At 50.6% G+C, this 17,223-nt stretch overlaps 4 protein-coding genes across 4 annotated transcripts; 1 reads left to right on the plus strand and 3 right to left on the minus strand.

The window, feature by feature from the left end:
* Positions 1-4,155: 4,155 nt before the first annotated feature.
* On the minus strand, positions 4,156-7,167 carry LRP88_01834 (uncharacterized protein; the record flags this gene model as incomplete). Its single annotated transcript, XM_083238507.1, has 6 exons — positions 4,156-6,132; positions 6,182-6,296; positions 6,352-6,451; positions 6,505-6,568; positions 6,621-6,962; positions 7,015-7,167. 6 exons carry the CDS (start codon positions 7,165-7,167, stop codon positions 4,156-4,158), a joined length of 2,751 nt encoding a protein of 916 aa, XP_083105615.1.
* Positions 7,168-10,908: 3,741 nt separating this feature from the next.
* Positions 10,909-12,169, minus strand: LRP88_01835 (chaperonin 10-like protein; the record flags this gene model as incomplete). Its single annotated transcript, XM_083238508.1, has 4 exons — positions 10,909-11,039; positions 11,091-11,266; positions 11,318-11,994; positions 12,047-12,169. 4 exons carry the CDS (start codon positions 12,167-12,169, stop codon positions 10,909-10,911), a joined length of 1,107 nt encoding a protein of 368 aa, XP_083105616.1.
* Positions 12,170-13,697: 1,528 nt separating this feature from the next.
* On the minus strand, positions 13,698-15,353 carry LRP88_01836 (glycosyltransferase; the record flags this gene model as incomplete). Its single annotated transcript, XM_083238509.1, has 3 exons — positions 13,698-13,995; positions 14,045-14,701; positions 14,752-15,353. The coding sequence occupies 3 exons, from the start codon at positions 15,351-15,353 to the stop codon at positions 13,698-13,700; spliced, it is 1,557 nt and encodes a 518-aa protein (XP_083105617.1).
* A 385-nt stretch (positions 15,354-15,738) lies between these two features.
* On the plus strand, positions 15,739-16,670 carry LRP88_01837 (uncharacterized protein; the record flags this gene model as incomplete). Its single annotated transcript, XM_083238510.1, has 3 exons — positions 15,739-15,780; positions 15,842-16,171; positions 16,380-16,670. 3 exons carry the CDS (start codon positions 15,739-15,741, stop codon positions 16,668-16,670), a joined length of 663 nt encoding a protein of 220 aa, XP_083105618.1.
* Between the last annotated feature and the right edge of the window lie 553 nt (positions 16,671-17,223).

A 17,223-nucleotide genomic window follows, 5' to 3' on the forward strand; every position in this document is an offset into this window, starting at 1 on the left:
AGTCATCTTCTTAATCTATCGGCTTTCGTGGAGTTATCCCCGAAAATGACTGCGTTTAATGGCGCCGTTGGAGCTATAGATGGTTGTTATATACCTGCCTATGTGCCCCGGAAGCATCAGAAGAGATATTGGTCCAGGAAAAACAACATATCACAGAATATCCTCGCAGCAGTTAACTTCGAGGGATTCTTCGTATATGTGCTTGTGGGCGCCGAGGGTTCTATCAACGACTCCTCACTGATCCGGATTGCAAAGACTGTTGACCTGCGAATCCCCTCAGCACGCTTCTTCATAGCTGATGCCGGGTTTGGCTCTAGTCGAGGCATCCTAATTCCCTTCCCGAGGACTAGATACCATCTCAAAGACTGGGAAGCTACTGATCGACGGCCATAGAATAAAAAGGAGATATATAACCTTCGTCACGCCCAGCTTCGAGTCATCATGGAGCAGATCTTTGGTCGAGTGAAAAGGAAGTTTAAGATCGTGAGGCATAGCGCCGCAGAATATGATATTCGGGATCAACAGCGTATTATCCTTGCGGTCACCGGTCTGTGGAATTTCATCTTAGGAGACGGCCTCGAGCCCAATGAGCGTGATCTTGATCTGCAGACATACCTGAATCACTTCCCTCACGCTCGGGCAGCGATGGAGGCAGCCAAGAGGCGCGCGGATGACTTCGTGCCGGCTCAGACATCCCGTGGATTACGTACGGCGATCGCGAGAGCGACTTGGCAGAGATATAATGAAGCATTGAGAATAAGAAGAGAAGAAGGAGAAGAGGAAGCTGTTGAGATACGCGGCAGCGGCGAGAGCGAGGAAAGTGAAGGAGGTGAGGAAAGTGAATAGAGTGAGGGGCCGCAGCGAGGCTGAAGGCGGTGAGGGGTAATTTGAAGCTGCAAAATCAGGTCTGTGATAGCTCTATTGAAGTTAGTAATAAGGCACCTAAATTAAGGTCAATTTATATAGGAAAATCCCCCTTAGCAGGTATAACACTACATAGCTTCATCTTTAAATCACAGTAACCATATAGCCTTATTCACAGCCTTATTCTGCCGGGCCAATTTGGCTCTCAACCCAGGCCTTCTTCACCTCCACTGAACCAAGCGCATTCCATATCACCGCATTCCTCACTTCTTTGAACATCGCGATCGCCCTCACGGCATAAGGTATACCGTATGCTTCTCCAATAACCTCCAAGCAGTTGCTGACAGCCCTCTCTAGATCCTCTGACCTGGCTGCCCGTGATGTGACGGAAAGGCGCCTCGCAGAATCCTCATGAAGAAGCTCCTTTAACTCCTCCGCTGTGATCGTGCCCTGGCCCTTCGACTTCTTCCTTGACGATGATGAAGTCTGTGTGTGATACTCAGAGATAGCGGTACGTTGCCGCTCTCGCAGGCGTGTGGAAGAAGGAGTTAACCTTATTGCCGGCGTATGAGACGTGCGAGGCGACGCAGGAATCGGTTATGAATCCCCTCCTTCGAGCAGAGAGTCGGGAAGTTGCAAGGAATTAGGAAGTTGACTCTGTGGCTGACTCTGCGGCAGACTATTCAGTCTATTCCCTGCCTCCTCTTCAATATTAACTTCAATTTCGTCCTCCTCCTCCTCCTCCTCTTCTTCATCATCGTCGGCCATCAGGGCATCCGAATCTTGAGCTTCTGCCGCACTTCATGCGTGCCCTCCCCATGCCCGCTCGTCTGTCGCTGCGGTGATAAGACGACCTGCCGGCGGGTCATCTGAGAAGATCTCCCCCCATGAATCAAAGGAGATATAAGGACCGATAAGAAGTCCGTCGCTAATGACTTTATTCCTATGATGAGGATTCCTATCCCTGATCTTCTTGGCGTTAGACCGACTCATATAAAGCCGCCCAGTATCTTCGTCATACTCCGTGCCCGAGAGGTCAGCAGCATCACGAAAAACACGCCAGAATCCCTTTAGATTCCTCAGCTTATTCTTCAACGTCTCATATCCCCACATATTAGACCCCCATCTCTCTTGGAAGCCGGGAATAAAGCTCTCTAATATACGTCGGTATGGCATGACTTTATTCATATTTAATTCGCCGTCTCGACGAGCCTCTAGGAGCTTCTGAAGGAAGTATAACGTCTGCTCGTCAGTCCAATGCCAGCCCCGACTATTATGAAGCTGTGACTCGGCCGGCTGCGTGCTTGGATCGCGAGGGTAGGTGGGCGGTATCTCTGATTCCTCTTGTGTAGCTGGCAGCGATTGAGGACCTCGTCGGGACTGCCGGCGGGCTCGTGAGAGCGGCATCTCTTCGATTTAGGTATATTTTCTATGGGAATCGCAGGAATAATACTCTTCTTCTCGAAAATTTCGTCTCAAAGCGTTGAAATTGAGCTTCAAATGCGATGTGTTTACCTCCTCAAGATCACAGCCGTGATGACTTCACTATGACCCTCTGGCACGTGGGGCAGGGCGGTCAGAGCCATCGCCGGTTGAGGAATAGCTATGAACATGACGGGGTTTTGGGTACAAGACGGTGGCTGCGCTAATTTTATGCGATAGGATGTCTTTCCTGATAACCGGGATCAGTCAGAACCCAGTCCCTGATCTGGGCCTAAGATAACTTTGTTGTCTGGGCGGTGGCGTAGATCTGTTATCTACGAGCCGGGCCATGTGGTTGGAGGATTGGAGATGGCGTAGATAACGGGCCAAGGGAGGGGGACGCGTATTGGCCTGTCCCCTTGTCGAATGCCGGGTTGCAACACCACCTCACCGTTATCTCAGGCGGCCACTATTGGTTCCCCCGGGTGATAAGATAAAACAAGGGTGCCATTAAAGTTACCTGAAGTAGCAGTAAGCTTATCTGTCCATGCATAGAAAAAGCCACGGCTTCCGCGCCAACAAGCCATCGATCGAGCGGGCGGAATGAAATAGGAGTCAGGGATTTGAACCGTCGAGCAAATAGGAGACTGTTAGGCTTCAGTCCACGTGGCAGGGGCTGTGTTTGCATCGATAGTGCCGTGTTTAATCTGGCTGTCAAATCTAACGGGGAACTTGCCGGCAGGTAGCGTGGGTAGGTAAATGAGGAGGCATCCCACGCACCTTTTGGCATCTGAGGCCGTGAGACGTGATGGCCTCCTTGCCCTGTCTCCTCGTCATTGTTTCATAGAATGTCTCAGATTGTCCCGCGACAGCCAGATCCTAGATTCCCGGGTGCGTCTTATGAGCCCTAGCCTACCTATCATCAAGAGTCACATCACCATAGCGACTTGTAGCTTTCTGCAGTCTCGGCAGATGCCAAGTCCCTATTCTTCGATAAACCGCCAATTATCTGTACACAGAATTCGCGGTTGAGTAATAGTTTCCAGTCACCGCTTCTTATCACGGTTCCTATTTTCCGCCACCGGATCTCTCCCGAATCCCGTGTGCTTCCCACAACGCATCGCCATTCGCCAGCATGAATGGGATTATGCTATGACGCAATCTCTCCTCCATGGATACCCTGCAGGGTGCATATCAAAAATGCGGGGGACAAGATGTTCTGATTTCCAGCTGGGTCCGGGGTAGCCAACTTGACACTTCATTTATCGGCCACGATTTAAAGGCACATGTGAACTTGCCAAGGAAGTGCAATGTTGGCAATCGTAAGACACTGTCGAAATATTCGCGACATCTGGAACTTGAGCGCGGCTATAAGCTGAGGATCATGTGCATGTTCACTTACAATGGCTTATCTACCCGCAGAGTGGCCTCGGCAGTCCTCGACGTGCCTCGCTTAACAATCTCGCCCAGGAATTCTTCAACCCTTGATCCAAGCCTGACAGCTGTAAAGATGAATGTTCGGCTGGGCGCCATGAGACGATTAATCAACATGTAACCCTGGATAGCATACTTTACCGGTTTCCTGCCATTGTGGCTCAACAGCTCAACTTCAACCTACTTATCGGGACCCGACCGCCAAGACCGCCAAGACCGCCATTTCCGGGTCATACGGATCCCCCGATATCTGCTTCGTTCAGCTCTCACGACGACTGTCTTGGCAAATCAACCACTGTGTCGCCATGCTTCAAGCTGCCTCGCGGGGCTACGATTAGGACGAGCCTCCTATCCATAGATATGCCAGCACATGTGATGATATTTGGAGCCCAAATGAGGTCTAAGAGTTGATTGTGTTGCTAAAACATCCACCGCTTAATCTTCAAGAGGCAAAACGTCAAATGCAGGAGTCTTGAAGACATCCCAACCCTCCGAGGCTTGTGGGTCTGCAAACGGCTTCAGGGCGGCGAACCGCATCTTGTATCGTCCCTCTACAATCTGAGTTCCGTTGGCCAACCGACCCAGCCACCAAAGCTCAGTTCCAAGTCTTCCGACAATGTCACGCGATAGATCCTGCAACGGCAGCGCAATGAGATCATTGGCATCGTCCGAGCTGGCGTTGAAATACTGCTTGCCAGACAACTTGGCCCAACTCGTCGCAGACCCGACGTAGCCGGCCTTGCCGATCACTGGAGGGTACTCCCAGTTGTCCTCGGTCCAGCTATCATCAAAGATATCCCATCGCAGCTCTCGCGTGCCAAAGCCGATGCGTGAGTATACGGCGGGGAAGTCCTGAACCTCTGGGTCCAGATCAAAGGTAAAGTTGCTCTTCTCCGCGATAGGGATCTCCTGGCGGGTTGAAGTCATGGCTGGAAAGCCGATAGGATACTCAAAGATGTCGCCAACGTCCTTTTCAAGGTCGGATGCAAGACCCATATAGGGTACTCCGAGAGATTCGCCGTTGCTGCCAGTGATGACAATCTTACCGCTATACAGGGGCAACTTGGAGCCATCCAGCCCAGTAGGAGTCTTGAAGGAGATTTTTGCAGACTTGGTCTCCCCAGGCTGGATGGTTAACTTTGCATCGGGTAGAGCGACCTGGGGGTTCATATTCTGAGGTGCAGCCAGCACTTCTTCGCCCCAGGCCATTCGTGGGGTTCCCCAAGTCTCAGGGTCAGTATTCATGGAATCAAAACCGCCATAGTTTTCAACCGAGAAGCCATAAGTCGTGGCCTTGTCTCCGCCATTGGTAATTTCGACAGTGTGCTCCTCGTTGAAGTGGCGTGTATCGTTGAGAGCGAACTTGACAAAGGAGAGACTGGTACTGTACTCAAGAACCTTGGAAGCATTGACGATGCCGGTGCCCACCTGAGCCACCGAGGCCATGAATCCATAGTCTGGACTATCCGAGGTTCCGTCGTGCCATTTAACAGCCTCACCGGATGAAATGATCCTCATGGCTAGGTCCTTGGCAAAGTCGGGCCCGTGAGTAGAGCGGCCGCCGTGCTTGCTGATATACAACGCTGCGATACCTGCGACATATGGGCAAGCCATGGATGTGCCGCTAAGAACAGCGTATTCATCGTTCAAATAGCTCGACAAGATATGACCACCCGGAGCGGCCACGTCGGGCTTGATGAACAGGTCGTTGGTCGCCCCAATGCTAGTAAAGTAGCTCGGTGCGCCTCCCGTCTCCTCATTGACGACTCCGGTGAGAGTCTTCATAGGTGGAGTGGTAAAGTCAGCAGTGACGTTACCGCCGGATTTGATGGACTTGATGATGGCAGCGCCGGCCTCTCGAGTAATCATAGCAATACTTCCGTCCTGGGAGACAGCTGAAGGGGCTACGATGGGCATCTCGTTGGTGTAGATGAGAATATGCGTTGCACCAAGGGCAGCCAGGTTTTGCTGCTTTTGCGAAAAGTTGCATCCTCCTCGGCGTACGAGTACAACTGAGCCGGTGAAATTGCGAGTGTCTTCCGGCAGTGGGCTACAAGCCTCATCTGCGACGGTCGTATCAAGGCCGACTGGGACAACTGGCCAACCGTCGACGTCAGATGGGTACCACTCAGCCGCTGGCATGTACGGCACATTGACCGTCTCCGCATCTCCGCCATTCTCAAAGGTCGCGTTGAAGGAGGGTATGGCAATGACATCTCCGTCGATGGAAGAAATGGCAAGGACATGGGCGCCGGAGGACCCGGTGCTGGCGGCAAAGGGACCGGCTTGGCCATCGTTCCCTGCTGAGATGGTGACGACTACACCCTGGTCGACGATTCTCGAAGCCACTACAGCCCATGCGTTTTCGGACCAGCCACCGAGACCACCGATGGAGGCAGTGATGACATCGGCCTGCGAGTCTTGGTCAGCCATGTCATCAACTCAACGCTCCGGTACCTACCCCGTCGTCGTAAGCCTTGAGGAAAGCGTCGATCAACACATCCTCAGTTGTTGCGTCCATTTTCCCGAATACCTTGTACACTCGGAGCGTAGCATCGGGAGCAACTCCGGTAATCCTGGGTATTCTTAGCCTTCTGAAAGATAACATTGCGTGACATGTGTTTCACTTACAGATCGCTCTTCCCAGCGATGATGCCAGAAACATGAGTTCCGTGGCCCAAGTTGTCCATGGGATCTTTGTCAGGCTGTTTCTCTTCATCTTCAGGCCATTCTGCCACCATTTCTTTAGCTCAACATTACTCTTATTGAATGGCATGCTCTTACCTCCATCGCCCACAAAGTCATATCCACCTTCGATCTTGAAACCAGGACCAAACCCTCCACCAAGCTGTCTATTGTCAGTCGGACTGTACCTCAACCTTAAAGCAATCTCCACTTACTGCGGGATGATTATAGGCAACTCCTGTGTCAACAACCGCAACAACAGCACCCTTGCCCAGGACACCGTCAGCATGGAGCTTGTCCACCCCAGTCATGTGGTGAACAGATGTGTTGATGCCAGCAGCCTCTTTATCGAACGTTTGCAGCGGCTTCATGGGAGCCAAGGTGACTTTCTTGACCTGCCAAGCCTTGATGACAGATTCCTCCTCCTGGAGAGTATCAAGATTGTCTTTGGGGGTCTCCACACAAGCACCCTTGAACACGTCGCTGTTAAAGACCTTGATAAGCTTGACATCGGGACGGTCCGCCAGTCTATCGGCAGTGGCTTTGGAGTTGGTTCCCTAGTATCCATTAATACAGTAGTCTTGGCAGCTTGGTAAGAAGAAGCCATACATCTTCAAACTCAAGGATGAATCGCTTAGGATCTAGATCAGTTTCGTTGACGGCCGGAGCGGCATCTTCACCGTCACGACGTAAAAGAGCGTTATGGCGAGCCAGAGCGCTGGCAACGCACGAAAGAGTTAAAAGAGTGTGAAACAGGCGCATAATGAATGACAGCGGTTGGATCGCCTAGGCGCTAACGAGATCAAAGCACAACGCTCAATGCAAAGAGACTATGTATTTATATATCTCGAGGAAAGCTGTATCAAGGGGTGGGAATGCATGATGTGCCGACAGAAGTTCCCTCATACTACCCCGGAGAATGTTACTCGATAAGGGCTTGGAAATCTTCTCCTTACCCTTCGTGCATTGGTTTCCGTCTTGGCAACTCAATACGACGCTTGGCTTCTGCCGCCACGGCCTGATCACGCGATGATATCCATTCGATTGCAATAGTGATGCATCGACTATCACAGTAGAGACCCCCATGCCAATGATGCGAGAAGCTTTTTCTGTATTAAAAGGGTCTCCTAGAATGAGCCTGCTGGTGTGATAAAGACAGGGACGGACCTCGTATTTAAAATCGAAACTCATGTCCCTTGCATGCCATTCTCTGACTTACCCCTGAGTCGAATGTGACCTTCTATTTCTATACTATCTGCCCGGAAGTGCCCCACTTTCTTCACGACCCTGCGCCGACCTGCGAGACTTATCGAGACAAGCCATACTCCCGTGGTCAAAGCGTGGGGGGACTTGTTTTTTGGATAGGTTTGGCATAGAGTTCATGATTGGTGGACTGTCATCAATTGATGCTCTGAGTTGAGGCTACAGATCGGAAAGGTGGTGCGAAAGGCATCCAGATACGGACACTGGGAGAGCCATTCTGTTACTAAGGTGGTCGGCCGCTTATGGACCTTTTCGTCAACTATCGTATTAATTCATAGGTCTTATTTTATATCAACTTGTATGACGTGAGAGAAGACATTGATAATGTTTGTCTTGGTGTCTCCTAGGGCTATTTGTGTTCAGGTAGCACAGGGCTGTGTTGATAGCAGCTGAGCTGATAGTCGTCAACGATAGAAACAACACTAACTACTCTAATCAGAGTCTTGCACTGTGCGATAGTAAACGAAAGAACAATAATCACTGAGAATAAGATGGTATTCATTATTTCTAACCCGGCAACCGCCACGACAGTGGAGGCACGTTCTGGATTTGAGATACCTATAAGACCCTCACCGGGGTGGCATTACTATCTATCTGGCCAGTATTTTAGTTTAATCGCCTCGTATGGTGTTTTGAGCTTCTGGTCATCAAGTTTCAGAGTGCCTCAGCAGGCTGAAGTGATTTATGCCATTGGGGCTTCATGTTGTGACAAGTTTCCAAATAAGTTCTTCACCATTATGCCGGATAGACTTCCACAGATAGACAGGCCAAGAAGGCCAATAACAAGAACGGCAATGAGTCTCTCAAGGCTGACCCGATTACCCATATGTAGGACGATGGGAAACCGAATACGTTGTGGAAAGACCCCATCCCCTCGGACGAAAGAGAGACTCTGTCCTCGACCTGGGACACCGTCAAAATCTATGACCCCAAAAATTGTGAACCGCTTGCTGAACCCTCGCCCAGTAGCATCAGCTACAGAAACAGAATCACATTTTTAATGTACTGAAGTTTCATCTCTTAATGTGCTCTCTTCTAGTGACTTTTTGCGATTGAATGGAATCATCGTTCGGAGTTTCTCCATGGCCGAACATCAAAGTCATGCCTGACTCTTGGACTATGCGGTTCAAGTATCCATGAAGTCTTCAGGTGATAGTAAGGCATGTCCTACAAGATTTGGCAACGCTCGAGGGAGATCTTGAGAAAGCAACAGCACACGGCTGCTTGGATTGAGCAAGGCGGCCAACATGCTGCAGTATTGATCTACACACGGGGTATAGACTGATCAGGCAAGGCTTCCCGCAAAATCAATTCTCCAGGATAGCTTCAGATTGCTGGAATGTTTGCCTCATGCTGTGGTGCCGATTATTGCAATGTCTCGGCCGCCATTTCTACTCGGTGGCGGCATCATCACCCACGACGACGTACACTTAAACTTTGTACTCTCGCTTAAACTTTCAAAATAAACAAAACGTGCCGTTGGCTTATTTATACATTATTCATAGCTAAGCTGTTGTGGGTTATCTCTCCATTAAGTCAGCTTCTGTAATTGTGTGTAAGACACGCTAGCGGCATTGGTAAGGTCTCCAGCGTCGCATTGTTGGCCAGAGACAGTAAGACGGCCAATCGTCGTTGACATAATCACCTGCTAATCACGGTTGTTTTATTTCCGTTGGGTTGCTCGCAAGCCCACCCCCCACCGCTTCTTCGAGCACTTGACCAAGAAATCACCTGCTAAACGACGCCATTCCCGATTAACCTTGAACATCGGAAACACCGGCACATGTGTCATCATGATGATCCACGAGGGCGGCCGCCGCGAGGGGGTCATATATATACCGACTGATCGAAGAAACTAGCCAAGGGTATTTTGTGAAGCTATGAAGTTAACCTAATCAATCATGAGAATGGCAGGTCCCGTCTCACGGACGACAAGCTACGATGGCGACGTCGAGTCTCGGCCGCCGGTTGAGCTGGGCTCCCCGGAGCCGACGCCCCCACGATATCGCAGCTATAGCCACCCTTTCGCTGGCCGACTAGGAGCAAATCAGGCGTTTACGGTTGATCGAAGAACCTCGGCGGATGAGAAGTTGTTGGAAAAAGAGCCAGATGCGACACCGCACATGTCATTTCGAGAGCTGTTGGATTGCCGACCAATCTTTAGTCGCTATTTGTGGAAAGCTGCTCTCATCGAGGGAATTGGTGAGAGATCATGCTGCTCGCGAGATTATCCATTTTAACCAACTATAGGCACACTGATGCAGGCGTACATCACTATCTGGATCGGCATCTCACCACCACGGCTTCCCACACCGCCAACAGCTCAGCTGGGCAACTTTGACAATGCCGCATTCATAGGCCCCCTGATAGGCGGAATCACCAACATCATTTTTGTTTCTTTATTCATTTCGTCTTTCGGGCCGGTTTCGGTAAGGATATTGATATTCTTCGGACAGTCAAATTCTGACCCAAGCAGGGAGCTCACTTCAACCCTCTCATCACCTTTGCAACATTCTGTGCCCGCCTCTGCTCCCTTCCACGCTTAATATTGTACGTTGGTGCTCAAATTAGCGGAGGTGTATTGGCTGGGCTATTGGTTAGGGCGAGTTACGGCACCAGGGAGTTTAAAGTCGGTGGATGCTGGCTGGACCCTGATATCGTTCCCGTCAGAGAAATCTTTGTCGTCGAACTGGTGTCGGCAACCATTCTCCTATTCCTTGCCTTCGGCATTGGTCTCGACCCACGGCAGGCTCAAATCGTTGGGCCGACCCTAGCTCCCTTCCTTGTTGGACTCGCTTCTGGAACTTTGGCTTTTTCCACCGCGTTTACGCGGTACGGATATGGTGGTGCTGGTTTGAACCCGGCTCGATGCATGGGGGCATTTGTAGGGACGAGGTTTCCAACTTGGCATTGGATACACTGGTAAGCCCACAAGTTCCTTTGGCCTATGGTTGAACTAAGTTGAAGCTGACTGAACGTTGCAGGGTGGGAGACGGTATTGCGTGCATCATCCATGGCCTGGTCTACTACTTTGTTCCACCCTGGACAAAGGAGACTTGATACAAACGGCGTCTCGATAGGCAAAGACTCACATTGGCTTAGAATGCCTCGTGTTGAAACTCAAATGTTTGACGTATTCAAATACCTAATCAAAAACCCCATCTGCCCGCTCGCAAACAACGCCTGTGCCAAAACCACACTCTACACCTTCACTCTGCGCTACTCTTAACTGCTCATCACTCATTTATCATGAATATCAACCAAAACCTTGACCTGGTTATCCTTGTCGTTAATCAGTGCCTTGATGCCGTCCTCCACAATGTTCTCGAGCTTGATCTTTCGTGTGATCATTTGGCTAGGCTCAATGGCGCCTGGCATTGTCAGCATCTGGTCTGAACGAAACATGAAGTAAATGAACTCACCTGTGCCGAGATTCTCAATGACTGCCTGGAAATCCTCTCGCTGGTAGCCGAGGACAGACTTGTAGGCACTTTCCTTCCATGTAATCCAGTTGGGGTTGAAATGGATTTCCTTTTCCCAGATGGCCACGTTGACCACGGTGCCCTTGGTCTTGACGACCTCGCAGGCACTCTTGACACTACGCGACAGTTAGTAATAGTCCACATTGTTGTATGGGCCAAAAACGCACCTTGCAGGAACTCCGGCGCAGTCAAAGACAACATCAGCGCCCCTGCCCTCGCTCAAGCCCAGGACAGTTTCGTTGAGATTCTCCTTGATGGGGTTGACCACCAGGGAGGCGCCAAACTCCTTGGCAAAGTTTTGTCGGGAAACAGCAACCTCGGAGACGATAATATCCTTGACACCCTTGGCCTTAAGACACAGGATCATTGCCAAACCTATTGGCCCACCTCCGATGATGACGACCTTGGACTCTGGGTTGATTTCTGGCGCTGCGCTCATGGCATGCCATGACACAGAAAGAGGTTCGACAAGAGCTCCGATCTCAAGGGATAGGTGCTTAGGCAGAGGGAAAACGTGTGTAGCGTTTACACAGACAGCTTCGCTCAATCCACCACCACCCCCGCTCAATCCGACGAAACCTCCATCGTGACACACATTCTCGGAGTGCGAATCACATGCTGCGCAGTGTCCACAAAAGATTGTAGGCTGAACAGCGCACGCTTGACCGACTTCAAAGCCCTCTACTCCAGGGCCGACTTCTGAGATGATGCCCGAGAATTCATGGCCCAGCGTGACGGGGATGGTCTCTTTGGTGACGGGATGAGCGGTTGTGGGACAGAAGTTGGGTCCTCCGAGATACTCGTGGAGATCTGTTCCGCAAATGCCAACAAAGGCCGGGGCGATCTATCCATCCAAGTTAGAAATGGCCGACTCTATACCTGATCTACATGCTCACCTTGATCTGACCCGCCCCAACCGTCGGCTCGGGAATGTTCTCAACCCGAATGTCTTCCTTTCCGTAATATCTAGCCGCGCGCATTGTGCTGTAGTAGAATGATGTTTGCAGATTCCTGGACATGGGCCCACGGATGTTCCTGGCGAAGAGCCTGTTAAATGTCGGTGCAGCAAGCCTCGACATGGTTCAAAAAAGCAAGTTTGACTCGTCATAAATCGGCTCCGCCGTGTGACTTTATACGGGCCGAGCTCATAATCATCCCACTGAATGCGTCAGACCCACCGGTGACACGGCGTCCAACCCCCGCTGCAATGTCGCCTAACAGAACGGCCCTTTTGCTTGTCCTTTTTGCCTGTTCTCATCTACCGTCTACGTTGACTAACCTAACCGCTCGACCGAAGATGAAGTGCGGGGTGCAGTGAAGATCGGGATCATCTTGGACTCTTATTCGACATGTTTGAGATTCAAACACGCATGATCCTTGTCTAGCCTTGGTGGAATGCGGGGGAATTGGATGCTACGGTTGTTGGTGGTGGCGGATCTAGGTACCAACAGTCGGACCCGATCGAGAGGAAGCAACGTCGGTGCCGACTGGGAGTGAATGTCCGTGGATAGTAGAGAGAATAAGGCTGGCGGGGTGACGGGATGTGAGGAACTGGCGATTATATACTCAAAATTGCTGGGAACCTTGATGATCTCGATGGATAGACGCAACCCGCTACAACCACCAATACTCACAGGAACAATTGAATGCCTTGGGGCCTGATTATTGCTGATCTAACATTAGTGAGCGAATTGTTTCATCAACTGCAGCTTACGATCCCCAAACGCGGCATTTGTCCGCATTGCGGCTTGGCTCCCGCAGCATTCTGCAGAGACCAGATATTTCCCTCACTGGGCCTCTTTCCGCATCTCAGCTCAACAGGGAACAGAAATTACCATCAATTTTCCCGAATGTGATACAAACCCCCATGACCTTGATGCGATTGTCGTCACCGGCCACCCTACCAAGTTAAGTATCACCGAACCTACATCTGACCCATCTACGCCCACGTGTTGTCTAGGTTGACTCAAATGACAGCAGAGCCTCATACCACTATGATTATTGCTCAAAACCATATCGGAGGAAAAGTGGCTCGACTGTGGATCTCGGTGTTCGGCTTCTAACTTGGCGGGCCCTCAGATCATGAGCCTCAAGCGAGTGGTGTGATGATGCGAACCGTTGAGCCCACATGCACCCGGGTGTTTCTATCTTTGATCTTGGCTTTGATCTACTGATACGTCGTTACCGATAACAATGATAACAAATTGTCCAAGGATCTCAACCCGACCGTTGATGTTATCTACCCTAGATCTTCCACTTTCAACTTCGTGTGCTCCAGCAAATCTCCTACCCTAAGTGGACTTAGCTCTCATTTGTGATGTATTTTACTCAATCTCTTTGGTTTTTTGCTACCCGAGATCCGTCAGCCTTCTAAACAACCAGGTTGTCGTTCAAAGCCCACCACTGGTTCATGACTGCGTGAGGCTAATTCAACAGGCGAGCACGCTCTTTGTTTAAATGACGTCAATGCATGCTCTTCTTCCATAAAAAAAGATGAAAAACACAATTTATTCCTACCTATCTTGGTACATGGCTCCTCGTCCTCAACTAGGCAGACACTGAAAGGTCACGCTTAGCCGCCATCTCCTCCAGGATGAATTTGGCTGCGACTTCTCTGCCTTCCCCAGCATCCTTGCACAACCTCGCCAAATCTTCTGCCTTTTTCTTGATTGTCTCGGAATCTTTACCCATGATTACATCAATCAATGAATGGCCGAGGTCCTTGGCTGCCCACCTGGGCTTCGTTTTCCTGTTCCCAAGCTGCCCAATGCCGAGCATCTCGACACGCTGGGCAAAGTCATAGCAGTCTGTCCATTGGGGAAGGACGACTTGGGGGGTCCCAGTGCTATGGAAATTAGTCCATGATATTCGAAAAAGAGAAAAGGGTGACATACATAACTGCTTCATTGAATGAGTTAGCGCCTCCATGGTGCACCGCACACACGACATTGCCTGTTTGTAGAATCGAAATGGGCTCAGCGACGACCCAGTCAACGATTCTAACTTTATCTTTGACTATATCCTGCCCAAGAATGTCCATCATCTTGGCGTTCTTCTGTGCATTGATGCCCGTATGAGTTTTCAACTTCCACAACACTTGAAGGGGGCGTTTCAATGACATCTGAAACTCTTCAATGACATTCTTAATAGCACGTGCCATTTCAATCATTTGCTGCTCGTCAATCTGACACATGGAACCAAGGTTGATGTACACAGTCGGCCCCTGGGCTAGCCAATTCCCCAGCTCAGGGTGCGATTCCTCAATTGGCGACGCGCTTCGAAGGATGGGGCCACAAGGTAGGATATTATCAGGTAGTATTCCCTCAAAGTCGAGCTCCGGCAGAAAACCGACGGCAATCTTCAGGTAGTTAGGTCTGCTGCGCTGGAGATCGATCACTGTCTTGAGATGGATGCCGAGGTTGTCTTTCAAGTGAGCGGTAATCTCTTTTCTTTGACGGGATGTGATCCAGAGATAGGCCATGTAGAACAGAACATAGATATTGAGAGGGATGAGGTGCCACGGCACGGGGTAAGAATATCCAGTGAACAGTCTACCAACCCATCAGTTGTTGATTGGTATAGGGGAAGGTTTAATACATACGCGGGATACTTCCAGAATCTTACGCCACGTGGCTGCTCAGACGCGGCAAAGTCCTTGATGGTGTTGGGACTCAGAATCATGTATTTGACGTGCAAATGCCACACAACCGTCAACCCAGCAGGCATGAGCGGGTCCAACACTACAAGATCAGCGTTCACATCTTTGAAAATACCGATAATTGAAGTGACGATGTCCCCCATCTCCTCGCCAGTGTAGGGTATGAATGCGGGAAGAAAGTCCTTGATGGCCTGCTTAGTTGCGGAGAAACTGAGGGGAGTGGAGACGGAATCAGGAAAGTATCCTGGCCGAGCTGGAATGTTGTGCCGCTCAATATAGTTTTGAAGGCCTTGACGGCCCGAGATGCCTTGAATTTTGTGGTAGACGATGGGTCTCGCCATTGGTGTAGATCTTCGGGCATACTCTGAAACCTCAGCGACGGACCCTTCAAGGCCACGAAACGTGGCGAAATGGATCTCAACACCGGGATCGGCCATAAGGATGGCCTGCGCGGTTGCGAGAAAGACATTGGATTGGCCGTGCTCAATGTTTGTGAGCATCAGGACCTTGCGTACACCGATTGCAGGGGTGCTTTGAGTTGTCATTTTCGTTCTGTTACGATTGCGGAGGTTGAAGAACACGATGAGGTTTCGCTGAATATGGATGCACGTCAATAGATAACACAAAAAGAAGAGGACAAGGGAAACTGGTCGCATTCGTTCTCGCACCTGGCACGTTCAAGCATGTCACGGTGAATTCCCGACTACGAAATCAATCTAAGACACGTTATCGACCATTGAGACCATGTGGGTCGAACTATTGAATGGCAGATTCCGATTATCGCTGCAACCACCCTGTTTGGGACCACCGCTTTCACCGGAGGACGGTGTGAACTCAATCAACTAGCAGGCAGATCAGAAGTGTTAAGAGGAGAGAAAAGTAAGAGGTCTTCCTGGAGAAGTATCGACTTACTGGCCACCTCTTCTCACGATGAAGTTTCTCTGCCTCCACGGCTCCTATGGGAGCGCCGCTGTAAGTCCATACTCACCACTCGCCGCTTAGGTATCATCACATCACTGACTATTGCCTGCAGAACTTCAAAACCCAGCTTGGTCCATTCACCGACGTAGTGCAGAGTTCTGGATCTAGCACGTTCAAATGGATTGACGGCGGATACAGAGCGGTACCGCCGCCTGGGTTTGAGGACTACTTCGGTGCTCCTCCGCTCTTCCGCTTCATGGATTATGACGGCGTCGGGGCCTTGGATGATATTTTGGTCAAGATCCGTGATTTCCCCACAGGCATGAATCCTGAGGACACGATCCGGAAGCTGCTGGGTGAAGAGAATCTGTTTTCGTTCGATGCTGCGCACGGCGCCCTCGACAGGCTGCTTGAGATTATTGACCAAGACCCCGAGATTGATGTATGGTTCTAGATGGCATTGATGTCCGAGGTCAAGATCAAGGGCTGATGGACTGGTATACAGGGAATCCTAGGCTACTCGGAGGGAGCCACCACCGCTGCGAGCTTGGTGCTTGAAGAACGCCGACGATTTGAAGAAAAGGGGATTCCCCGTCGCATCAAGGTCAGTAATCAGTGTGTATCATGATCCAAGACTCATGTCCAGATAGGCTGCCATCTTCTTCGCCGGCTGGCCTCCTATGCGCCTGACCGATGACAATCGCGTCGAGTGCCTACTGGCAGACGAGTGCGAGGACATCATCGATATTCCCACGTGCCATGTCGTCGGATGCAATGATCCATACATCCAGGGCGCCATGGCGCTCTACGGCATGTGTGACGAGGATACCGCGGTCCTCTTTGATCACGGCAAGGGTCACACTCTGCCGAGGGATACGATAACCATCAACGAGCTGGCTACGGCTATCACTGATACGATAGTCAAGGTTGGGAACAATTGAGGGGTTGCCAAACCGTTGGGGAAGGGCGGGGTGATTTTCTAGATTGAGTTAGGCAGATGATCTCGCCGTCAGATAATAATGGAATGCATTCATATCCATATCTAGATGCAGTAAAGGTGACTTGCAAACATACGACCTGACTCGCCTGGAGGTCTTACCGCACGCACGAGGGAGCGAGACGGGATGAGGATGCAACTGTATGTGTACCATCAGGTGATGCGACGATGACAAGACAAAAGTTCACCGACTCGGTGTGGCGGGATGCCCCTGGTCACATCTGACAGCTGTCTCTGGGGGTGGGAGGCATACGCAAACGTGTAAGTGACGGAACAAGCCGGAAGATAGGCTCCCAATTAACCCCACGGTCAGTACACACTAGCATTGGCTCTTATTCGGCTCGGCACTGCAAGTTCGGTACTGCAGGTCGTCAGTCCATGTGTGAAATGAAAGTTGAGATAGAGCCCCCGCGGACTCATGGAGTCACGGCCAAGGGAAATTAATTCGATTACCAAAAATGGTGAAAGATGATCTGATCAAGCCTCGGCCTAAACCG

This window comes from Fusarium phalaenopsidis (genome assembly GCF_050370095.1).
Source record: "Fusarium phalaenopsidis strain FUZ10S chromosome Unknown contig_32282, whole genome shotgun sequence".
Lineage (NCBI taxonomy): Eukaryota > Fungi > Ascomycota > Sordariomycetes > Hypocreales > Nectriaceae > Fusarium > Fusarium phalaenopsidis.